The following is a 25996-nucleotide window of genomic DNA, read 5'->3' as shown; positions in this document are numbered from 1 at the left end:
TCGCCACCATCTAGCTCCCATCTTCACCATTTTTAAAACATGACAAATTTTAGAACTTTCTAGACAAAAGTGGGAGGTGGAGAAAGAAACCCTGTAAGGCCAACAAAACCCACAGAACAAAGACAACCCTGGGCTTTGGTGCCTGTGGCCAGCATTGGAGGGGTCAGCCAGAAATGTACAGAAGTCAGCTTTGGGTAGATCTGAGGACGGATGCAGCCTCGACTCGTAAAACAGAAGCTGGAAATATAATGGCGAACCCAACAGTTGTTTCCTGCTCTCACAGAACTTAAAGTTTACTGAGGAAGATAAAAACCAAACAAGCCACTAACAAAGACCTGTTTGAACTGTGGTGGTTTCAGCAAGGCTCGGTTTCCTTCCTCCGGCCCTTGTAAGCTGGACGCCTGCTGCTCTCCTGTGTTCTCTCCTCGTCTTTTTTTTTTTGGTTGAGGTGTTTGCCATAGGGCATATGCACTCGCCAAAGAGAGACAGAGAGACAGTAAGAGGGAAAGTCAAGAATCAGCCCCCGGGGGGATGGCAACGCTGCAATCCCTTCTCCTCCATTCTCCTCCTGAGATTCTGGGCATGCACACACAGGTGCTGGAGTGATTTTCAAACCACCAGGTCCAGGTCTTGAACTGCAATTGGCCATGTGGGAATCCAGCGCCTTAAGCACGTCACCCACTCGCCGCTGCTTTCGTATTTCCTTCCGTACTGCCATGGCATGCCACTTGGAGACCCCGCTCTGCCTTCTGTCTGTGGCCTGGTACAGCACCTCCAGAAAACGCCTCCCTGTGCAGTGGCACGTAACACTGCCATTGTCTTAACACTGCGATCACCTATGTCTTTATAAGCAAGTTCATGCTCCAAATGTTTTATTTTTCTTTGAAGAATTATTTTATTTGGGGGCCAGCAGGTGGTGTGGTGATTGGGGGCGCTGGACTCCTACATGGCTGACCATGGTTCGAGTCCCAGACCTGGCAGCTTGCTTTCTCACTTTCCCTCTTCCACCCTCCCTCTCTCTCACTCTGGTCAAATTGAAATAAATAAATAAATAAAGTTGAATAAAATAATTCTTTAAAAAAATTATTTTGGGACCAGCAGGTGGTATAGTGGTTGAGGTGCTGGACTCCCATATGGAAGACCATGGTCAGAATCCTAGACCAGGTGGCTTGCTTTCTCATTCTCCCTTTCTCTCTGTCTGTCTCCCTCTGGTCAAAATTGAAGAATAATGATAATAAATAAAATTAAAAGTCAATAAATCTTTAAAAAAGTAATTATTTAATTATTATTACGGGTTTTTTTTAGGGTTTTTTTTTTTTTTTTGCTATAGGGTATGTGTGCTCGCCAGAAAGGGAGAGAGGACGGAGAGACAGAAAGCAAGAAATCACCTCCTGGGGGGAGGGCCATGCCACAATCCCTTCTCCTCCATTCTCCTCTCAGGATCTTGGGCACACATGCACGCACATGCACTCCACATGAGTTTAAGCAACTGGGTCCGAGTCTTGAACCGTGGTCAACTACATGGGTGTCCAGTGACATACCCATTATACCAATTGATGGTCCCAGGGTGCGTCTACTCACCAGCGAGACAGAGTCAGACAGAGAGAAAGCGTGAAATCATCCCCCGGGGAGATGGCCATGCTGCAATCCCTTCTCCTCCATTCTCCTCTCAGGATTTTGGGCACACATATACATGTCCCTAGTGTGAGGTTTAAGCCACCAGGTCCCGGACTCAAACAGTGCTCAACTATGTGGGAGTCCAGTGACATAACCATTATGCCATCTGCTGGTCCCCTATCTCTTTTTATGTTTTAGGAGTTTAAAGGCCAGCGGGTGATGTGATGGTTAGGGACGCTGGACTCCCACATGGCTGCCCACAGTTTGAATCCCAGCTTGCTTTCTCACTGCCCTCCTGCCCCACTTTGTCCCTCTTTGGTCAAACCAAAATAAACAAATAAATGAAGTTAAATAAAATAATTCTTAAAAAAAAAAAAAGTTCCTCCTAGAGTGTTCCTCAGTTAACTTGAAAATTATCCAGGGCCAGCTTAGTGACAAAGCAGTAATGCGATGCTTAAGTGACAGTGGATCCACACGAAACATCATGGGCTTATTTCCCTGTAATTGGGTGCACATGCCCAGGGTCTCTGCTGGGCAGCGGCTGGGGTGCAGGCAGATCACAGCAGAGACTCTAGAGGGTCTGGATCGCTCTCTTATGAAAAGAAAATGAACTTAAGAAAAATGAAAAGGAGAATGATCCGGTAAAAAAAATCCAATAAGAAAGGGACTAGCAGTTAGTGTAATGGCTATGTCGCTGGACTCCAATGTAGTCGACTGCGGTTCAAGTCCCGGACCTGGTGGCTTAAACTCACGCCGGGCGCCTGTGCCCAAGATCCCGAGAGGAGAATGGAGGAGAAGGGATTGCAGCATGACCACTCCCCCGGGGGATGATTTCTGTCTCTCTGTACTCTCTCTGTCTGTCTGGTGATCGCATGTACCCCTATAGCAAAAATCTCTCAAAAAAACCCAAACAAAATAAAAAACAAAACAAAACAAAACAAAACAAAGAAATCTGATAAGAAATAAGAATGATCCAATAAGAAAAATGAAAAAGAGAATGATCCAGTAAGAAATCCAATTAAATAAATCATAAATAAATCATTTAATTGATTTATTTAATACAATGAAATAAATCCCCAAAGCCTCTCGAAGACATTCACATCTCTCTTTTTTTTTAAATTTAATTTTATTTATTCATTCATTTATTTTAATTTGACTAGAGAATGAGAGAGAGATACACAGAGAGAGAGAGAGGAAAGTGAGAAAGCAAGCCGCCAGGTCTGGGATTTTACTCCTAGTGTTCTCACATGATAAACGATTTCAGTAGCAGGCGTGGGAACCAGCAGTTAGCGTAATGGCTATGTCGCTGGACTCCCACGTAGTCGACCGCAGTTCGTGTCCCGGACCCGGTGGCTTAAAACTCACGCCGGGCGCGTGTGCGTGCGTGCCCAAGATCCCGAGAGGAGAATGGAGGAGAAGGGATTGCGGCGTGACCATCCCCCCAGGGGGGTGATTTCTCGCTTTCTGTCTCTATGTCTCTCTCTGTCTGTCTGATGAGCGCACGCGCCCTACAGTGAAAATCTCTCAAAACAAAACAAAACAAAACAAAACAACCCCGATTTCAGTAGCAGGCGTTACAATGGCCAGGCACTGAAATCCCTGAGTTCTCTAGCTGTTTCTCGCAGGACAGCCTTAGCATCTCTATCACCTCTGGCAGGCGTGCCAGGCCAGATCTCAGGACACCGTACCCCCCCAATCTCCACACACCCAAGGACCACGGCCGGGCAGGGGTGAGCGGGAGGTGGGTGACGCAGACTTCTGGTCTTCCTGATACAACCTGTCTTTGCCCACCTCCCACGGACCCCTCCCAACTGGAGATTCAGGAGGCTTCCAACTGCCGTGTGGAGATAATCCAGCAGACGTGGACTAAGCTGGCCTGTTCCACTGCCACTGTGAACACACACGGGACAGAGAGAAACAGCCCAGTAATTCATGAGCTGTCATTTACAGAAACAGAAACAACACCCCAGCGTGGAGGACACGCAGTTTAATGAGGTCCTTCCCGTTGTGTTATCAGTCCTCCTCTAATCACCTGGCTCACACGCCATTTTCACTGCAGCAAACTGCAGGGCCCCTGCCCCAGCAGCTCCCAGAGCACTGTTACGACAGATAGGACCTCACTGACCCAATGCCTTAGTGTTGCCATTACTAACCAACAGCTAGAGAATTTAACGAATGACCTTAAAAAATATATATATTTAATTTAATCATTTTGGTTATTTATTTATTTTAATCCGCGCAGAAAGGGAGGGGGAGAGAGAAAGAGAGACACAGACAGAGAAAGTGAGAAAGTAAGCTGCCAGGTCCAGGACTCGAACCATGGTCAGTCATGTGGGAGTCCAGTGCCCTTAATCACCATGCCACCTGCCAGCCCCAACAAGTGACTTTTTGAAACTAAATTTGTTCCTCGTCAAATTAAATTTGTTCTGGTGAAGAGCAGAAGACAATCTTTATAAATTCACTGAAGGTCGGAAAGGGAATGAGCGGCCGGCTCAGCGGCGAGGGCGTTAAGGGCTTCGTGTGGCCAGCTGCAGTGTGCGTCCCAGGCCTGGCAGCTAAAATCACACCAGGTGCACGTGCACGCACAACACTCAGCGAGACTGAGAAGCGGAGGAGAAAGGACTGGGACGTGACGACACCGCGCACGGGGGTCCGCGTGCCCACCGTCTCTGGCGAGCGCTCGTGCCACCTGGCAGTACGAGAGAATGGAAAGAAGAGAAAAGGGCGTGAGCTGGTGTCCACCCCAGTAGCTACCCGTCCCACTGCTGCGTGCTGGAGAAGCGAGGGCTCCACAGAGGCCCAGGCGGCACTCACCCCTTTATTGGCGGCGATGCAGCACTCAGCCAGCCTCAGCCAGAGGCGGGGATTGGCGTGGTAGACCTGCACAGCTTCGATCAGACACTCGAAGGCAGCGAGAGGCCTCCCGATGTGCAGCAGCTGGATCCCGCAGTTGTACAGCAGCTCGTAGCGCTTGTTGGTCAGTAACGTACACATGGGTCTTCCGGAGAACTTTCTGCCTGGTGGGAACAGGAGAGAGTCAGTCATCGGATGTAAAGGAACAGGGACACTGGAAACATTTAGTCCCACTGAGTACTTGGACCCAGCACGTTTAAACAACGAGCCCAACCTGAAGCTGTAATTGAGCTCACCAGTGGTGGTCTCCACCCTCGACCCCGCAGCTAGGCTGCAGAACCATCTCAGGTGTCTACGCTGGCCCGGTCAGAGACCCCTCCTGTCGTCTGCCACCTCCTCGGGCAGCAATGTTCCAGCGAGGCAGAGACAGGACCTGCTCTCAGTCCTCTGAGCTGCACACCACCTTTCCATAGTTTTAGACTCTCACTTATAACAAGGTTCCACTTTTTATTTTTTTTTTGGCTATAGGGTGTATACATTCGCCACAGAGCAAGAAGGAAAGAGACAGAGAGAGAGAGGAAGCACCCCCCTGAGGGATGGCCACACTGCAATCCCTTCTCCATTCTCTAGGGATCCAGGGCATGCATTTATGTGCACCCTGCATGTTATCAGGCTGGAGGGGCTGGGACAGAAACATGCAGGTGTCCCATGTGGGATCCAGCAGCCTGAGCCCCCAGCCACTGACTGGCCCTCCACTTTTTCATTTCTAGCTTGGTTAACTATTTTACTGTCATGTGCTATCACGTATGTAACGCTGCACAGTCCACAGTAAAGTAAGTCCACCTGTGATTTAGAACCATCCACTAACTGGGTAAGGTTGTACCACGTTTAAAAGCTAAATAATGGGGCCAGCAAGTGGCATGGAGGTTAAGGCAGCTGGATCCCACATGGCCTACTTGCAGTTCGGGTCCTAGACCCGACGTCCTGAAAATCATGCCAGAGGTGTATGTGCACGTGTTCGAGATCCCAAGGGACAATGGAGGAGGGACTGCAGCATGCCATCCCTCCTCGGAGAGATTTCTCACTTTCCCTTCACCTCAGTTTCTGTTTCTCTCTAGAGAATGCACACATCTTATAGTTAAAAAAAAAAAAAAGCAAAATAGTGGCTTGATTTTAAATACTTCATATCAAAAATCCACATAAACATTAAAGGTTAAACTTTAGAAATTCGCTGAGAGACTGTCAACAGTACCACATGTGAAACTGTAAAGACACTATAATAAAACTTGTCTGGCACAATCAAGACACCTAACTTCCACCCATCAAATATTCTGGCTCATAGCATTACCACATGGAGTTCCTAACATTTAAATCCATGACAAACTGAATGCAACTTAAGGTTTTTTTAAATAATTATTTATTTATTCATTCATTTATTTCTTAATTTGACCAGAGACAGAGAGAGGGTGAGAGTGAGAGAGAGAAGTGAGAAAGGAAGCCATCAGACTCAGGACTCGAACGGTGGTCGGCCATGTGGGAGTGTCCAGCACCTTAACCACCACGCCACCTGCTGGTCCCCAATGCAACTTAAGTTTTGAATAATTCAAAATTACTCCCAGTACTTAGCTATTCAAAGTAGCGCTATTTACCCAGAACACCCCCATCTTGTTGGGCAGGATCAGCATCAACTGCATGTAGGTCTACATGGCAGGTACTGGGAACAGACATGGCTCTATTTTTTTTTTAAATTAATTTATTAATTTATATATATATTTTTTAATTCGACCAGAGAGGGACAGACAGAGAGAGAGAAAGCAAGAAAGCAAGCCGCCAGGACTGGGCCTCCAATCATGGTGGGCCATGCGGGAGTCCGGCACCCTTAACCACCACGCCACCAGCCGACCCCCAAACACCGGCTCTTTGATGGGAGCTTTCTCAAGCAGAACACGGACGGCCCCCTCCGCGCCGGGCTTACCTTGATCAGTGCTACCTGCGCTGAGCTGTGCGCAGACGCTGTCGTTTTCCTGCAGAGCCTTTTTGAAGTAGAAAATTCCCAGATTGTGCTTGCTCATGGCAAAGTGGATGCAACCAAGATTGTTCCAGAACATGCACCTCAAGCATTCACCTGAGAAGGACACAAGTAGGTTCGGCCACAGGCAGATTCTCCTGTCGGTGTCTCCTGTACCAGAATCCCGCTTATCCAATACGGGAGAATGTGCTGTTTGCTATAACGCTTCATTCCCACAGAGCGATTCATGAGACATTTAAAATTCAGGGAAAGTCTAAAAAAATTTAAACCAGCTTTTCTTTTATTTTTTGGACAAATTCTTGCTATAGGGTGTGTACACTTGCTGGAGAGACAGAGAGACAAAGAGATAGAAAGTGGGAAATCACCCCCCAGGGGAGATGGCCAGGCGGTAATCCTTTCTCCTCCGCTCTCCTCTTGTGCACATGCACACACCTGACATGAGTTTCAAGTTGCCGAGTCTGCAACTCAAACCACGGCTGGCTACTTGGGAGTCCAGTGACGTAGACATTACACCATCTGCTGGTCCCTCTAATATGGTATCGAAAAACAAAAAGAGGGGACCAGGAGGTGATGTGGATTTTTTTGTTGCTGTTATTTATTTAGTTTTTTTTTTGGAGAGGTTTTCACTATAGGGCGCATGCGCTCTCCAGACAGACAGAGACAGAAAGCTAGAAATCACCCCCCCGGGGGGATGGCCACACTGCAATCCCTTCTCCTCCATTCTCCTCTCGGGATCTTGGGCACGCATACACATGCGCCTGGCGTGAGTTTAAGCCACTGGGTCCGGGACTCGAACTGCGGTCGACTACGTGGGAGTCCAGCGACATAGCCATTACGCTAACTGCTGGTCCGAACTGTTTTTTTTTGGAAAGAGATTTTCGCCATAGGCTACGTATGCTTGTCAGAGAGAGAGAGAAAGACGGAGAGACAGAGAGTAAGCAATCATCTCTACGGTGGGGGATGACCACTCACAATCCCTTTTCCTCTACTCTCCTCTCGGGATTTTGGGTACACATGCACATGCGCCCAATGTGAGGTTTAAGCTACTGGATCTGGGACTCGAACCATGGTTGACTATGTGGAAGTCCAGCAACTTAGCCATTAAGCCATCTACTGGTCCCAGTGGCGTGGAGATTAAGGCACTGGATCCCCATGGCTTACAGTGTAGTTCAAGTGCCAGAACAGGCGATGGCTTGAAAATCGCTCTGGGCACGTGTGCATGTGGCCCCAAATTCCCAGAGACCAGAGGAGAAGGCACTGCAGTGTGGCCATCCTTCGAGGGGTGAGTCTTCACTCTTTCTCTCTGTGTCTCTGGCGAGCACATGTGCCCGGGAGGAAAAACCAAAGGAGGTAATATGCACCGCTCAGGCTCCGCACACGTGCTCCACAGGCTGCACCCACACGGGGGCCCAGCTCCTCCTCCAGTCCAGCTCGAGACAGGCACTGGAGCACATGCCATGGTCCTGGTGGGCGGCTGAGGCAGGGGAATTACAACATGGTAAGACTGGTTTTTAAAAAAAGCAAGTGAGGATTTTTTTTTTTTTTTTTAAGAGATTTTTGCCTTAGGATGTGTACACTAGCCAGAGGCAGAGAGTGAGAGGGAAAGTGAGAAACCACCCCCAGCCCAGGGGAGATGGCCATGCCACAATCCCTTCTGCTCCATTCTCTTGGGATCTTGGGCATGCACGCAAACGCGCCTGGTGTGATTTTTGGAGCCACTGGGTCCGGAGCTTGAACCACAGTCAGTCATGTGGGAGCCCAGCAATGTAACCACTATGCCATCTGCTGATCCCAGAGAGCAAGTGAAGTTTAACATAATGAAAAAAGTAACAGGTTTCTTCTAAAGCAGAAAAAAGTCAGTAACTAAAATCCTAGTAATTTTCTGCAAAAGTATTTTCATTTAAAAATAAGCATTAAGTCACTCTCCACACAACAAGGGATAGAGGAGCTAGGAAAATAATACGAAAATCACATGATTTTCTTTTACCTGTTTTCATGAATCCTGGATGCTCGGCGATGTTTGAACTATTTAACAGTTTCACTGCTTTTCGATAATTACCCCTTAAGTATTCAAAATTGCTTTTAAGGAACAGAGAGGGTGCAGACTGTAAAGAAAATACAGACGTTAGTTTATTTGTAGGTACCTAACGCAAGATTCTAACTGCACTGCTACGTGTACGTTAAAGGGCGAAAACGAATCAGTCAAGGTCACATAAGATCACACGTTGTCTAATTTGTTCACTGCTCTCACAAATTAAAAACTGAAACTTATCAGAGAGAATCTCATAAAAAGTTATTAAGTCTACCTAAAAAATAAAAATACAACACATTCGCTTAAGAACGGAATCCGTAGATGATCAACTCCTGTCTTCACCTGCTACACACGACCTAGAAGCTACCTTGACAGCATACACCGGGCCCTTCCGTGTACGCGGCAGAGCCCTGAGGACCATACAGCCACCCAGGGACGTGGAACCCTCATCTCGTTTACATCCGTTAAGCTCAGGGACAGCTTTCCTTCTAATGTTAGTTGAACCTGCGCTCTGTCTCCTGTCCACCGGGCTTTCCAGGTTTGTTCTAGGTGGTGGCTTCCTCCGGAAGTTTCCCCTGCTCAAGCCTGACTGGTACACTGTATGCAGTGACTCATTTTCATCTGTCCGTCCTCTATGACAGCAGCCTTCTTTAAGGTAGGGATTATGTCTTTTATTTTTTCTTAAAAAAAGATTTATTTATTTATTTCATTCCTCTCAATATTATTATTATTCTTTTTTTAATTTGACCAGAGAAAGAAAGAGACAGAGAGAGAAAGGGAAAACAAGAAGGCAAGCCACCAGGTCCGAGACTTGAACTGTGGTCGGCCATGTGGGAATCCAGCGCCTTTAGCCACCACGCCACCTGCCGGCCCCATATGTCTTAAAATAGGTCTAACAAAGGCTGGCCAGGAAGTTAGGCTTTTCCCTCTCAGTCTCAGTGTGGGCTGTAACTGTGTGCTTCCAAAGCACTAGACCACTGCTGCGGTGCTGAATCCAGGTCCTCCTGAGGTTTCTAAGCACATCTCCTTGTGATTCCACACTTCTAAATTTATAGTTTTCCTAGAGTCAAGATTATTGGGACCAGCAGTTAGCGTAATGGCTATGTCGCTGGACTCCCATGTAGTCGACCACGGTTCGAGTCCTGGACCCAGTGGCTTAAACTTAAAGCACAGGCATGCCCAAAACCCTGGAAGGAGAGAAGTGGAGGGCAAGGGATGAGGCTTGACTGAGTACCCAGATGGGGTGATTTTTCTTCCTCTCTCTCTGGAGCGTGCATGTGCCCTCTGGTAAAGTATTTATTTTTTAAAGGTTTTTGCCATAGGGCATGTATGCTCACCAGAGAGAGAGAGACAGAGACAGTGAGAAAGTGAGAAACCACCCCTCAGGAGGGATGGCCTCATTACAATCCCTTCTCCATTCTCCTCCCAGGATCTTGGGCAGACACGCACACACACCCAGCTCGATTTTCAACCACCAGTTCCGGGACTCAAACTGTGGTTGGCTATGTGGGAGTCCAGCGATGTAACTGCTACACCATCTGCTGGCCCAGTAAATTTGTTTTTTTTAATTAAAGTTTTTAGTTTTTAGGGCTACAAAGGGGAAATACTTATTATAATTTAAAATTAAAAAAATGTATTATATTTAAAATGAGTGATATTAAATACAGAGACAATGTTGTCACTATTTCCCAACTCTACAATATCAAGGTTTTTATCTGGTAGTACACACACTGTAACAGACGAAAATATATTATTCAGAATTGACAACTACACTCAGCCTGAATGAGAGTCACAAATCGATAAACGAGGAAAGGCCAGACTTACATTTCCCGCTGTGTTCATAACTGACTTGATTTCTCTTTTGCATGCTTTCAGGGACTTCATCTGGATGTAAGCTCGTACTTTGTACTGTCGAAGAAATCATGTTAGCATGTAGGAACTGTGGTAGATTTACATGGGCTAATAAGTTTTACTTTCTACTTAAGGAAATGAAACACAATCTGTTTACAACATAGTTACAACAGTGTCCAGCAAAAGTAAGTTTAAAATGATCTTAAAGAACCTATTTTGACTATACTCTTGGAATGTACTCTAAAACTAAAAACATGGTAGAATAAAATTTATTCTTAGAACTATTACTATTTTGTTCTTAAAGAGGTTTTTGCCATAGGGCATGTGTGCTCGCTGGAGAGAAAGAGAGAGTGAAAGGGAAAGTGAGAAATCACCCCAAGGGGGATGGCCACACTGCAATTCCTTCTCCATTCTCCTCCTGGGATCTTGGGCATGCATGCACATGGGCCCGGTATGATTTTCAAGCCACTGGGTCCTGACTCGAACCTCAGTCAGCCACTATGCCATGTGCTGGCTCCTATTCTTAAAATTGTAAGGAAAAGGGCCAGCAAGTGGTGTGGTGGTTAAGGTGCTGGAATTCCCACATGGCCGACCACAGTTCCAGTCCCGGACCTGGCGGCTTCTCTCTCTCTCTCTCTCTCTCTCTGTCTTTCTCTGGCAAAATTCATGTGAAAATAATAATAAATAAAGTTAAATAAATTAAAAAAAAAAAAAAAGAAATGCTTTAAAAAAATTGTAAGGAAAATATCTTATCAATCCTTAGATACACATAGTTAATTAACGGTGGTTTCTAAAATTCCACAAACTAATTTTATTATCCAATATATTCCCAGGACATTTCTCTCAACCTTTTATATAGTAATTTAATAAATTTATGTTGGGTTATCATTTTATTATTTTTAAAAATAATTATTTTAATTTCATTTATTTATGATTCTTCTTCAATTTGACCAGAGACAGAAAAAGGGGGAGAGTGAGAAAGCAAGTCGCCAGGTCTGGAACTCAAACCATGGTCGACCATGTGGGAGTCCAGCACCCCAACCACCACGCCACCTGCCAGCCCCTTGGATTATCTTTTTAAGCAAAATGTATTTTGCAGGATAAATATGCTTCCTTCAAAGCCAAATAAATACACATGCTTTGAACTCTTCACTGCTTCAATGACCTACCGCACTGCTTCTGCTCATAACTGTGAGTACACGCATGACGTAAGCCCTCCCTTTACGGCTTACTCTACCTGGTGTATCTTTGACTTGGCAGCTTCTATCAGAGCTCCACTTTCAGCTTTGTGGTTAGATGCCTCTTTGTTGGAATTATTACCGGTCTGTAGGGGGGGTGAAACAAAGTTAGCCAAAATCAAATATGCTGACCATAATTTAATTTAAATGTGCAATTTCCAAGTGCCCTAATCCAAATCACTCAGAGAACGTTTTCAAAATGGAAAATGCCAAGTTGCATTCCCAGGGATGCAGGTTCGCTAAGCTCGAGTGACTGACAGGAGCACAAGGTGGAGCACAGCGGACTCATTTTAAAACAAAGCCATAACTTGGGCCGAACCCTCTTTCTAAAACCTGAGCAGAATGTATTGCTCTTTTTTTTTTGGAGAGGTTTTTACTATAGGGCGCGTGCACTCGCCAGACAGACAGAGAGACTGAGAGACAGAAAGTGAGAAATCGCCTCCCAGGGGGAACGGCCACACCGCAATCCCTTCTCCATTCTCCTCTCAGGGTCTTGGGCACACACGCACACGTGCCCGGCGTGAGTTCAAGCAACTGGGTCTGGGACTCGAACTGTGGTTGGCTACATGGGAGTCCAGAGACATAGCCATTACGCTAACTGCTGGTCCCTATCGTTCTTCTTAAAAACTCTGCTACACACACTGTCAGGGGACTCAACTACTACCTTCCCGGGGAAGCACCCCAAGGTCTTCCAGCTATGACCCATATTCCCACGCCAGCACCTCACTGCTCTCCATCACACTTCTCAGGCGCTGCCCGTTCCGCCTCCGGAAACTCCGGCACCCCGCATGCGCCCGTCTGCTGCGCTGCTGTGCCTGCCAGTAGTTTCATTGCTCCATCTCCCCCTTTCTCACTTGTTAAACTATTCCCATCTTTCAAGGTCCAAATCAAACACTCAGATTCTTCTAAAACATTCCCTAACCTCCTCCCTGCCCAGACACACACGTTGAGCAATCGAGCTCCTCTGAGAGCCCTGAAGACAAGAACTATGATGTTTTCATTTTTGTCCACTTCAAACGTGGCAGAGCACACGAGAATCTGCTGAACTAAACTACACTTCATCGTAAGTACTGAATATAAACAAATGAAATATTTTTCTACACGATGTTGAGGAATAATGCTAGGATTATTCGACTGAAATCCCTTATACATATACACTTCTTAAGCTGAAAAAATAATGCTACATGTTTATTCTATTTTTAAGCCTTGAGAACGTATACAGGCAGAAAGGTATTGACAATCTGTTTCCTGCCAACACTGTTCCTTTAACAAAGAGGCAGGAACAGGAAGAAGGAAGGGCCCGTCCTTGGACGAGCAGAAGGTACAAGCAAAAGCAAACACACGGGACCCGGGATGGGTCCTCGGTGTGCGCCAAGCCTCTTTCCAGAACAAGGTGAAGCTCAATGATCATAAACGGACACTTCCTAAAGAACTTTAATGATGAGATTTTCACTAATGAAAGCTACGCTGCGTATCCCAGAATATGTCTTTTATTGTCTGAATTGTAACCTTTGCATTCGGTAGAAATTTAATCTCCCACATGAGAAGTCTCGATGTAAATCCTTAGCTTTTAGGGAAAAGCAAATCAAAACTATGAGATACCATTCTGCACCCATCACGATAGCTACACAGTTTTTAAAAAAATAATTGTTTATTTTTATTTATTTATTCATTTATTTTAATTTGACCAAAGAGAAACACAGAGAGAGAAAGAGAACGTGAGAAAGCAAGCCACCAGGTCCAGGACTCAACCGTGGTCGGCCATGTGAGAGTGTCCAGCATCTTAACCACCACGCCACCTGCTGGTCCCACTACACAATTTTTTTTTTTTTTTTTTGGGGGGGTTTTTACCCTTCGGGGGCGGTCGCCCCCCAGACAGACAGAGAGAGACATAGAGACAGAAAGCGAGAAATCACCCCCCAGGGGGGATGGTCATGCTGCAATCCCTTCTCCTCTCGGGATCTTGGGCACGCACGCACACGCGCCCGGCGTGAGTTTTAAGCCACCGGGTCCGGGACATGAACCGCGGTCGACTACGTGGGAGTCCAGTGACATAGCCATTACGCTAACTGCTGGTTCCCCCGCTACACAATTTTAAAGCACAAGCAATAAACAAGTGATGTCTACAATGTGGAGAAACTGCCACTCTCCTGCATTCTGGTGGGACATGAGACAGGACAGCCAGTTCAGCAAATGGTCCGGTCGCTCCTCCTAAGGTGGACCTGTCATATGACGCAGTGACTCTAAACCTAACGCATATCCAAGAAAACGGAAAACATCTACACATACACATCTGTACACAAACGTTCATTACTGCATTATTTATTACAGCCAAACCAAACTAAATGTCAACTGAGAAACACATTTGAACAAATGGGACATAGCCACCTACTGGATAAAATACACGAAAAAGGAATACAAACATGCTACATGGATGAAGATGGAAAACATGCTACAACATGACGACTGAAAGCGCTACATAAGCAAAGGCGGCCGGCCACGAGGGCCACAGTTATGACTCCCTTTACATGAAATGCCCAGAACAGCCCATCTACGGAGACAGAAAGGAGATCAGCTGCGTGTGGTGAAGGAGGGGAAGTGGACTGACGACGAGCAGGTCCAGGCTTTCTTTTCTGGATGGTGGAATGTCCTGGAATTAGACACTGGTGGCAGTTAGACGACTCTGAGTGCACTGACTCGGTGCACTGTACACTTTAAAATGGTATGGTTTATGATTTATGAGTTGTATCTCAAGAAAGCTTTTAAAATATTTCATAACCACGAACGTTTATATGTGAAATTCCCATCTCACCTCATTCTTTCCATTTTTGTTGTTGCTGCCCTGTGAAATCATCTTTTCTAAGACAGCAAGGAGATGCAAGGCTTTCTCGGCTTGGTAGGTTAATATATACAGGTCTACCAGCAGGAAACACACTGCTTGGGCAAATTTTTCTTCTGAGAGAAAAAAAGGAAAGAAAAAGTCACAATACAAAGTGAAGCACACATCTCTCAGGCCACTCCCCCACCCCCCAAAACTGCAAAGCTCTACAGAGCACAGCCCGAGTGTTGACTCGAATCAACGCTGACGACACAGAGCCACGAATGGAAGCAACCCACGAGGCCAAGGTTGCCCCTCCAGTAGGTGTCCCAGGCCTCTCATTTCAGGGATCCCAGTGACCACGACCTTCGGCAAAACCTTCACTGAACACCAGCACGTGTAATGCGGATTACCGCTTCGTGCGGGAGGGAATCTGAATCCCAGGACCTGTTCTGCTCCGTACTGGTTATGTGGTCTTGCACATCATTTAACGGTTTAGCCCTCAGCTGGCTGACCTGTAGAACAGGAACCCTTTATAAACCTGATGAGGGCAGAGGGGTGGGCCAGGGGATCTCTTGAGACTTCTAACCTCAGAAAGGTCTACGATTCTATGAAATGGATCTCCTTTCTAGGCTGCAGAAATAGGAAAAAGAAACAATTTGATAAAAGAAACAAGAGGTGGACTGGAGTATGTCAGAGAATCAAGACGCCAAGAGGACAGGAAGGTGAGGCCTTCGAAGGAAGAAGGGCCCAGTGAAGAAAGAAAAGGTAACTTGGTGTGACATAAAACTATTTTTCTTTCCTTTCAAAAAAAAGATACAAGAAAAAAATGAAATAAAATACCTTTTCGACCTGACTATAGGGGCTGGCAGGTGGCATGGTGGTTAAGGGTGCTGGACTCCCACATGACAGACCAAGGTTTGAGTCCTAGACCTAGCGGCTTGCTCTTTCTCTCTCTCTCTCTGGAAAAATTAAAATAAACAAACAAATAAATGAAATTAAACAAAATAATGATTTAGAAAAATAAAATAAAAGGTAGCTGCTATAATCAAGAAGAGAAAATTCCAAGACTTTAAAGAGTGGACTCCACCTGAAGACTGAGGTCAGGTGCTGGGCAATGATGGCGGTGGTGCAGTGTGAACACTGCGCTCTACGGGGTGGACCCACATGGGGAGGTTTTGCCACTTCTTGTCCAGAGACCTCCCTGAGGACGCTGTGCACGCATGTGCATGATCTGGGCTGAGACTGGCAGTGGACTGTGGTGGGGAACTCTCTTGGGACTGCTTATATCACTAACTGCACCCCCTCCCCACGGAATAAACTTAAAAACAAAACTGGAATCAGCATAGCTGCTGTACAACAGAGCTCATATGCACTGCCTCTTTTTTTTCTTTTGGTAGAGGTTTTGGCTTTAGGGTACATGCACTTGGCCAGAGAGAGAGAGACAGAGACAGTGAGAGGTAAGAGAGAAATCACCCCCACTGGCCATGCAGCAATCCCTTCTCCTCCATTCTCCTCTCGGGATCTTGGGCACGCACGCATGCAGCCTGGTGTGAGTATCAAGCCACCAGGTCCAGGACTTGAACCGTGGTTGGCCATGTGGAAGTCCAGCGACGTACCTGCTACACTATCTGCTGGCCTCGGCTCACCATATCCAAAGGCTTCTCATCACACCGACGCCGTGAGTCCTCGCCTGAGCCCCACACTTCACCTGCTCTGCACCAGCTACTTCTGACTGCTTCCTGCCCTCTCCCCACCTTGCTCCAGCCACGATGGCCTCTCTGCTGTTCCTCTCCTCCAACTCAGCCTCTCACCTCGGGCCCTCTGCACACACCATTACCTTTCACTGGAGTGATCCCCCTAGAGTAACATGGCTCATCTCCTTTCTTTAGTCAAGCCCCATCCCGGGACTTGATTCACCATCTTATCTAAAAATAACACTCCAGTCAATCTCTCCTCTCCCCGATTTTAGCTTTACTTTACGGCTCTCGGCTACCTTGCAACATAGATTTATTGTGATGCTTTGTCTCCCGTAAGAACATAAGCTTAATGAGAGTAGAGACTTTTTCTATTTGGCTCATTACACAGGCTCCAGATCCCAGAACCGTTTCTGGCTCACAGTGCTGGCCCACAGCTCAATAAACACATTGTACGAAGAACATGAGTGGTTACGATGGTAACTTGGACATCTAGGAAAATGCAAAACTATGAAACGGTGAATCAGTGATTGTGCAGAGGGGATTAAGAAAAGAAAGAAGAGAGAATTTTAGGGCAGTGAAAAGCTCTGTATAGTGTAAACCCACAGAACAGAGACCACCAAGGTGAGCCTAATGTAAGCTAGTAGCGTGTGTGATCATAATGTCTCCATGTGCGTTCATTAATTGTAACAAACCCACACTCTGACAGGGGAATTGATAATGAGGGAGGCAGTGGGCAGGTGGGGGCAGAGTACCTGGGTAATCTCTGTATCTTCCTCTTGGAGTTGCTATGAACCTAAAACTGCTCTAAAATTTAGTTTTTGTTTTTTAAATAGTAATTTTTTTTAAAGCCCATAGTCATTTTCTTTTTTTAAAAAAAGAATTATTTGATTTAACTTTATTATTATTATCATTATTATTTTCCAGTTTGATCAGAGAGAGACAGAGAGAGAAAGAGGAAGTGAGAAAGCAAGCCACCAGGTCCAAGACTTGAACTGTGGTTGGCCATGTGGGAGTCCAGCGCCCCTATCCACCATGCCACCTACTGGCTCCAACCCATAGTCATTTTCAAGGAAGAAGAAAAATGAATTTGCTTTCCAACTAGTTGATTGCTATATTCCATGCAGCCAAAGTGCAGATTAATGGGATTTTGTAAACTATTTGGGAATTCTTTTTTTTTTTTTTTTAAGAGAGATTTTTCCCATAGGGTGCGTGCACTTGCTGCAGAGACAGAGAGACAGAAAGCGAGAAATCACCCCCGCACCCTGGGGAACGCCATGCCACAATCCCTTCTCCATTCTCTTCTCAGGATTTTGGGCGTGCACACAAGTTGCCAGGTCTGGGGCTCGAACCACGGTCAGCCATGTGGGAGGCCAGCGCCCTTAACCACCACGCCAATTGCTGCCCCAAGACCAGTAATCTTAAACTAATTAAAGAAACAGAAAGTAACATAGTTCTATACCAAGTACTCTATGACTACTACCCAAAAAATTCAATTAGGCAATGGACGAAAATGAAATAGGACGCTGTCTCCTACCATTCCGAGATGCTCTTTCCTTTATGTGCTAATGTGAGAGAGGGCCAGGGACACTGAGGTATTGTTTAATCAGCACAGGAAAACACAGAAATCAGTAAGGCTTCTCAACATTTTTCAACATTTCTTTTCTTCTCTCTTTTTAAGTTTGCCAGAGTTAGCATGTGCTCCCCAGAGGCAGAGAGAGAGGGAAAGTGAGAAAGCACCCCTCGTGGAAGATGGTCACACCGCAATTCCAGAATTCTCCATGTCTTTCTCCTTTCAGGACCCCGGGCATATATGAACACACACCTGCGTGCTTTTCAAGGTGCCAGGTTTGAGACTCCAATTGCTTAGTTGGCCAGGTGGGATCCAGCTCCCTCAACCACCTAACTGGCTCTCCAACATTAATTTTCTTTTTTTTTTTTTTAAAGAATTATTTTACTGAACTTTATTTTATTTATTTATTTATTTATTTATTTATTTTATTTAACTTTATGTATATATTTATTTAAATTTGACCAGAGAGGGACAAAATGAGAGAGAGAGAAAGTGAGAAAGCAAGCCGCCAGGTCCGGGACTCGAACCACAGTCGACCATGTGGAAGTCCAGTGCCCTTAACCACCATGCCATCTGCTGGCCCCAGCCCTCCAACATTTCTAACAGTTACATTCAAAACTGTTGGAAAAGGGGTGGTAAAAAGACACCTGGAGTCATCTAAATGTCATATAACTTTAATCTTTCCTAATCGATTAATTAAAGCTGGGGCCAGCTGGTGGTATGGTGGTTAAGTCACTGGACTCCCACGTGGCCAATCACGGTTTGAATCCTGGACCTGGAGGCTTGCTTTCTTACTTTCCCCCCTCATTCTGATCAAATTAAAATAAATAAATAATAATGAAGAAGGAATTTTTTTTAAAAAAAAAGCGGACACAATTTAAGGTATTTTGTCAATCAATAAAATGTGGAAAAAATGTAACAACAACAACAACAAAAAGCTGACATAAGTTTCTGTTTGTTTTTCCAGATTGATGTAATTGATCTGATTTAGGTTGTCTGGGTGAAAGTACCAGAGACCTCGGTAAGCATGAAAAGATAGGGAAATACATGACTTGACTAGTAACTTACCAAAAGGTTCTATAAACTGATAAAGCTTCTCACCAACTGATATTGCTTCTGTGTACTGCCGCAAATGATAAAGAATGACTGCCTGGTTATAATACAGCATGCTGTTTTCCACATCGTCTAACCCATCCATCTCTTCGACAGCTGAGTGGACCTGCGGAACACCAACGGGAATCGTGTCCTAACGTCAGCAAGCAGATAAAAGCACAAGCGAAAAAAATCCGCATGGATAATCAGGGACCTGGGGCCAACATTTGTTATTACTTTTCCAACTTTCGCACATTAAGAACATTATTCGTCGCTTTCGAACATAATAAAATTACATTAAGTGTAGCAAACCGATGGGACTTTTGGTATCACCATGAGGTCAAGCAATTCTCTTCCTTGCCACTCCGAAGACATTGTTCCTGATTTAACTGTCAACATGGTTTCTGACTGGGAGTCCCATTTTCTCAGGACCTAGAAGAGGCTAGATGCGGAGTAGGCCAAACACAAAATGACCTTTCCCATAAAAATGTTATGAGGCTTGCATAGTCTGATTCCTTTTTCTAAAAGCTAAGGTAAAATTTAGAAGCAAAGGGCCAGACAGTAGCATGGACCCTGCATGGCTGATGGCACAGCTGAGGACCTGGGCTTGAAAATATACTGGCATGTGCACCTGTGTGCCCAAAATCCTGCGAGGAGAGGGGAAGAGGAGGCGTGTCCATCCCCCCCTTGGGGGTGCTTCCTTACTTTCCCTCTCTCTGTCTCTCCGGCAAGTTTATGCACCCTACAGCAAAACTAAAAAGTAAATAAATAACAGTAACAACAGTAGCTAACTACTTACCATATACCAGGCTTGCTAAGAGTTAAAACTTTTTCATTTGTTTTTAACTTGCTATAGGGTACGTGTTTGCCAGAAATAGAGAGGGAGGGTGAGAGAGTAATCCCCCGGGGGATGGCCACACAATGCCCTCTTCCTGTATTCTCCTCTTGGGGTTTTGGGCATGTACGCACACACACCCAGAGTGGTTTTTAAGTCACCAGTCCAGATTCCAGCCGCAGAGTTGGCCATGTGGGATCCCGTCCCTTAACCACCACGGCACTGCTGGCCCAGCGGAACTCCGATATACGTGGATCTGCGCTCGCTGTGGCAGCATGTACACTAACACTGGAATGACACGCACAGATTTAACTACTGCGGTTTGGCTGATGGTAAGAAATGTGAAGGTTCATGACATAGTTGGTTCCTAAATGGACTTCTGGGAACTTTAACCACCCATGTGCTGAGCTTGACAACAGAATTCGGAGGGACAGAAAATGAGAAATCACCCCTGAGGGGTGATGGCTACGCCACAATCCCTTCTCTTCCATTCTCCTCTCGGGATTTCGGGCATGTACGCATACACACCTGGCTGAGTTTTAAGCCACCAAGGCCGGGACTTGAACCACGGTCAACTACATGGAAATTCAGTGATATAACCATTATGCCATCTGGTGGTCCCCAAGATAGCAGCTTAATAAATAAAGATTATAGAGAACCTTCAAACTCACTGAGATGCAGGTGCTATTCCTCGGCTCAGACCAATGGGTAAAAATACTGGTGTAAATGATCAAATGTGATGATGTATTAACTTACGAAAACTAAGGAGGTTACAAGAACAGGTTCAAGAGTCAGAAGCCTGGTTCAAATCCTGCTGCTCCTTTACTACCTGAATAAATTAAGATCACTAGACTTCCTACCCCTCAGATTCTTTTTATTCTTTTTTTTAATTTGGCAAAGGGTGCATGCACTTGCAGAGAGAGATTGGGGGGGGGGCAAAGAAAGCACACCCCCATGGGGGAGTTAAACTGCAATCCCTTCTCCTCCATTTCTTCTTTCAAGATTCTAGGCATGCACATGCAACCAGTGTTTCTCAAGTAGTAAGATCTGGGATTCAAACCACACAGTCGGCCATATGAGATATAGCTGCCTTAACCACTATGCCACCAGCTGGCATCCTAACCCTCAGTTTTAAAACTAAAATAACTGGGGGCAGCAGGTAGCATAGTGGGTAAGGCACTGAACTCTCACATGGTCAACAGTGGTTTGAGTCCCGGACCCGATGGCTTGAAACTTATGCCAGGCACGTGTGTACAAGACCAAAATCCTGAGAGGAAAAGGGATTATGGTGTGGCCGGGGGGGGGGGTGATTTCTTGCTTTCTGTCTCGTAGCGAGCACATATGCTCTATAACAAAAATCACTTAAAAAAGAAAAGGCAAAAAAACAAAACAAAACAAAATAAAACCTGACTTTAGAAGTACCTAGTTCCAGGGTTGAATGTGAGAGGAGGTGTAAAACAGCATTTAATATAGAATCTGGCATCAATTAAGCATTCAATAAATACTGGCTTTAGGGGACCAGCAGGTGGCTTCGTAGTTAAGATGCTGGACACTCCCACATGGCCAACCACGGTTCAAGTCCTGGCCTCCTGCTGGCTTGCTTTCTCACATTGTATGTGAGTGTGTGTGCGTGTGTGTGTCTTGTCAAATGAAAATAAATGAATAAGTAAGTAAAATTAAATATATAATTATTTTTAAAATAAATAAATACTGGCTTTTATTCTCATATTTGTTGAATTTTAGCAGGGTTTAAAAATTACATTTATGGGACCAGCAGATGATGTAATAGTTATGTCACTGGACTCCCACGTAGTCGACCCACAGTTCGAGTCCCAGACCCGATGGTTTCAAACTCTCACCAGGCACATGTGCATGTGTGCCCAAAATCTTGAGGAAAGAAGGGACTGTATCGTGGCCACGCCTCCTGGGGAGTGATTTCTCGCTCTCTGTCCCAGGTGAGCACACGTGGCCTCCTATAGCAAAAATCTCTCTAAAAATAAAAATTACGTTTGTTCTGGGACCAGCAGCTAGCGTAATGGCTATGTTGCTGGACTCCCACGTAGTTGACCGCGGTTTGTGTCCCGGACCCAGTGGCTTAAAACTCACACTGGGCACATGTGCGTGTGTGCCCAAGATCCCGAGGGGAGAACGGAGGAGAAGGGATTGCGGCGTGGCCATCCCCCCGGGGGGTGATTTCTCGCTTTCTGCCTGTCTCTCTCTGTCCGGCGAATGCACGGACCCTATAGCAGTAACCTCTCCAAAAAATAAAAGAAACCACGTTTGTTCTACAAAGAATTATAAAGAGCCTGAAGGGTTTGCTTATTTCTAATTGTACCAAGTTTTAGGACAACACTGTACCTTGGTACCATGGTACTAGGACTATGGTATAAGGGGAATCAAAAGGGTCACAAGGCCGCCCTGAAGCATGAAGCAGTCACTGAAGGTGCAAGCTCCAGCGTCAAACAAAACTGGGTCCATACAGTTCTACGTAACTCCTTAAAAGAGCTGTACGACTGGACAATTTACACAGCTATCTGTGCCTCGGGGTTCCCGTCTGTACAACGGAGTATTCGGTCGTTGGAAAAGCCATGACGCATTTGTGTATGTCTTCCTACGCGAAAATGCATCATGACTTTCTCAACGAACCAATAGTTCCTCTGCAGTCCTATAAATAAGATGCCGTGTGCAAGGCTCTCAGCAGAGCCGTCACCCAGTGACTAGCTGACCCAGTCGGCATTACCCTTATCAGCCCTGTGAGAATTGCACTGTTATAACCAAATCAGTGACCAACTCGAGCCCCGAATCAGATGGGAATGAGAGTATGTTTTATCTCATTACTCAGCTCCTGACCTAAAATGCAGAAACAACTTTGTGTTATTATTACTCATCAGACCTCTGCAATGACACGTATTACTACAAACTATATCTCAGCAGCTAAGCTTCTTTATATAGTTCCACTTTAGTTGTTTCTCAAAGCTCCGACCATTCAAATTAGTCTATTTTGTTCAAGTTCATTAAAAGCCCAATAACAATAACACAATATACCTTTCATTCCTAGACTAATGATCTTATACAAAATCAATGCCAACAAGTATTGCAGATACATTTGAAATTGCACCATCATTGTAAACTAAGAAGTCACATTTCTTTTCCTTAAATATCTGCATTTCACGTATGAAAGAACACAACAACTTTTTTTATAGTTAAATGTTTTTATGTATCACCTGATTCTTCAGCTGGTTAAGTGTCTGTCTCAAATTATCTGTTGTTGTCTGGTTACTTTTAAAAAACTCGGCTACTGCTGTATTCAAAATGATTTTATAATCATCTTTGTTTATATCTTGTAGACAGGAAAGATGTTGTAGACAGGCATCATAATTTCCAGACTGGAAAAAAAAAAGTAAAGAAAGAAAACTACCACACATACATACAAAATTACATACCGGCTTTAAGAACAATATCTCATTTTCAAATACATTTTGCTCATCTTTATCTTAAAGAACATACAGTATAACCCTAAATATACTAATTGTAGCCACTCTGTAAAGTAACATTCATGCCAACTAAGGAAGTGTGGATATTTCCTAAAATTCATTGCTAGCATTAAGACATATGACACACACATATATTAACAGGTATAACCAATACATCTGTATGTACGTGTGTTGCCAGCAAAGTACAAATAGCTGAGGGTAGCCAAGAATGACACTATGAGGGGACGTCAAGAGATAATCACACAGGTAGTGAAAAGAAAAGATGGTATTTATAAACCTAATTTAAACGAAGAGAAAGGGGACCAGCAGGTGATGTGGTAGAGGCGCTGGAGTCCCACATGGCTAACTGAGGTTGAAGTCCCAAGCCTGGCAGCTTGCTTTCTCACTTTTTTTCGTGTGCTCATGCCCTATAGCAAATAAAAAAAAAAATGTAAAAAAATGATAAATAAAATAATTCTTGACCTTTTATTTTGGCCAGAGGGTGTGTGTACTTGCCAACAGAACGGGCAGTGAGGGGGTGGTGACGATAGCGGTGAGAAAGCGTGTGGGTGTGAGCACATCCACCTGGTGTTTCTCTCAACCCACACGGTCTAACACGTGAACCGCATAGCGAGCCATGTGGGATCTATGCACCTTGACCACCATGCCATGGGCTGGCTCAAAAATCTAAATTTTAAAGACTTCAAAATAATAGTGCGAGAGTTAAAAATATTTATGAAAACACAAAAACTTGGCAGTGGCTCAAATTACTCCCACTCCTTTCGTTCTGTTTAGTTAAACTCTGAGACATCTTTTATTTTAAAACTAAACGTATCTCTCTCTAAACTTAACTGCTGCATGATTCCAGAACAAACATTTTAATTTAAAAAATGAACCATTAAAAGAGTCACATGTGACAGAGTAAACGGGAGCGGACAGAGAGGCCGCTTCTTACTGTGAACTCCTGGAAGGCGCTGGAGGACAGCTCCTTCTCTTGATCAGTGATCCCCGTGGACGGGCCCGTCCCTTCATGTTTCTCTGCTCCCTGATCTGCAAACACACACGTTGTACAGTTGTTTAGAAATTAAAGTTGTACAGTAAATTTGTTCCTTCTCTTCTAAAGAGTTATTTATTTCATTTTATTTATTTTTAAATTTGCTGTAGAGTATGTGCACTCACCAGAGAGAGACAGAGAGAGGGAAAGTGAGAAAAGCGGCCAAGTCCAGAACTCGAACCACAGCCAGCCATGTGGGAGTCCTGAGCCCCAACCACCTTTCCACCTGCTGGCCCAGTTCTTCTCTTCTTAACTGTCTTCTTTCTAATGAAGTTACCCCAGTTAGCGCCTTCTCATGGAGAGCCAGTCTGCACTAGAAGTGAACAGGCGGCCATTCCTTTGCTCAAGTCTTGAACTTGAAATGTTTCCCTCGGCCGTGGTGACACTCGCCCACTTACGTAAGGATTGCAAGCCCTACTTCAGGCTGAGAAGTTGTATTTTCTAAAAAAGATGTGATTTTGGCCCTGCTGTGGTGGCACGCACTGGCCACTCCTGCTCTGTAGGCTGAGGCTACATGGGAGGTCCAGGTTCGAATCCTTGCCCATCCTAAAGGGCCTGGTACACCTTTAATGCCAGCTACTCAGGAAGTCAAGGTGGGAGGATAGAGACAGAGCAAGGCATTTTTTTTTTTTTTTTGAGAGAGTGAGATTTCCTTTTTTGCTATAAGGCGTGCACATTTGCAGAGAGACAAAGAGAGACAGAGAGACTGAGAGCAAGAAATCACTATGGGGGGATGGCCATGCCACAGTCCCTTATCCTCCAGTTCTCCTCTCAGGATTTTGGGCACACACTCACACATGCCCAGCATGAGTTTTAAGCCACCAGGTTGGGGACTCAAACGGTGGTTGGCCAGGTGGGAGTCCAAGGACATAACCATTACACCATCTGCTGGTCCCGAGTAAAGCATTGTTTTAAGAAAAAAAAAAAAATTATATTTGCCACCCAGCAATGTAAGTATAGAATCCCACATACTCAAACTGTACCAGGTCTTAGAGACACAGGAGATTATAAATGTATACAATGCCTTCAAAGGCTTATGATCTAGGTGGTAAATAGTAACTTTTTTTTTTTTTTAGGGAGGTTTTTGCTATAGGGCACGTGCACTCGCCAGAAATACGGATAAAGACAGACAGAAAGCAAGAAATCACCCCTCCCCCCCAGGGGGGATGGTCACACCGCAATCACTTCTCCATTCTCCTCTCAGGATCTTGGGCATGCACACACACGCATCCAGTGTGAGTTTAAGCCACTGGGACCGGGACTCGAACCATGGTCAACTACATGGGAGTCCAGCAACATAGCCATTACGCCAACTGCTGGTTCCCTGGTAAAAAGTAACATTTAACAATTAGAAAATTACACTTGAAAAGAGCTCACAGTTAACTTCACAGCTTTAGAAACCTGAAGCTAAAGATTAACCTTCAGGAGGTGCAGCAGGTGGCAATGGTGGTTAAGGCACTGGCCCGTCACATGGCTGACTGCAGTTCAAGTCTTGGATCCAGTGGCTTGAAAATCATGCAGGGTGCAGGAGTGTGTGTGCCCCAACACCTGAGAGATGAGCAAAGGAGAAGGGACTGTGGCATGGCCATCTCCACTGGAGGGAGAGTGGGGGATGATTTCTCACTTTCTCTCTCTCTCTCTGGTGAGTGCACTTGCCCTACTGCAAAACCTAAAAAACAAACAAACAAAAACCTTCAGTAACATGAATAAATGTCCATAAACATTCTTTTTTTTTTTTAAAAAAGAATTATTTTGGGCCGGCAGGTGGCATGGTAGTTAAGGGCGCTGGACTCCCATATGGCCAATCACAGTTCAAGTCCTGGACATGGTGGCT

General features: G+C 45.2%; 1 protein-coding gene across 5 annotated transcripts in view; it reads right to left on the bottom strand.

Moving 5' to 3' along the window:
- The window catches only part of CNOT10 (CCR4-NOT transcription complex subunit 10), a 92028-nt gene that overhangs the window by 52094 nt on the left and 13938 nt on the right, over positions 1 to 25996 (bottom strand). For 3 of the 5 annotated variants that reach the window (XM_006158967.3, XM_006158965.3, XM_006158964.3), the window contains exons 2-10: positions 24064 to 24158; positions 22860 to 23021; positions 18777 to 18927; positions 14433 to 14575; positions 11620 to 11706; positions 10356 to 10439; positions 8487 to 8604; positions 6446 to 6595; positions 4432 to 4634 (exon numbers count right to left, since the gene is read on the bottom strand). In XM_006158967.3, the coding sequence (XP_006159029.1) occupies positions 4432 to 4634; positions 6446 to 6595; positions 8487 to 8604; positions 10356 to 10439; positions 11620 to 11706; positions 14433 to 14575; positions 18777 to 18927; positions 22860 to 23021; positions 24064 to 24158 (1193 nt within the window). The remainder of the gene's footprint in view (positions 1 to 4431; positions 4635 to 6445; positions 6596 to 8486; positions 8605 to 10355; positions 10440 to 11619; positions 11707 to 14432; positions 14576 to 18776; positions 18928 to 22859; positions 23022 to 24063; positions 24159 to 25996) is intronic. The other 2 variants (XM_006158966.3, XM_027775951.1) reach the window with 2 other exon arrangements.

The sequence above is a fragment of the Tupaia chinensis genome, unplaced genomic scaffold (assembly GCF_000334495.1).
Source record: "Tupaia chinensis unplaced genomic scaffold, TupChi_1.0 Scaffold000617_2, whole genome shotgun sequence".
Taxonomy (NCBI): domain Eukaryota; kingdom Metazoa; phylum Chordata; class Mammalia; order Scandentia; family Tupaiidae; genus Tupaia; species Tupaia belangeri.
Note: the sequence above shows the minus strand (reverse complement) of the source record. Positions and strands in the feature narration are given on the sequence as shown.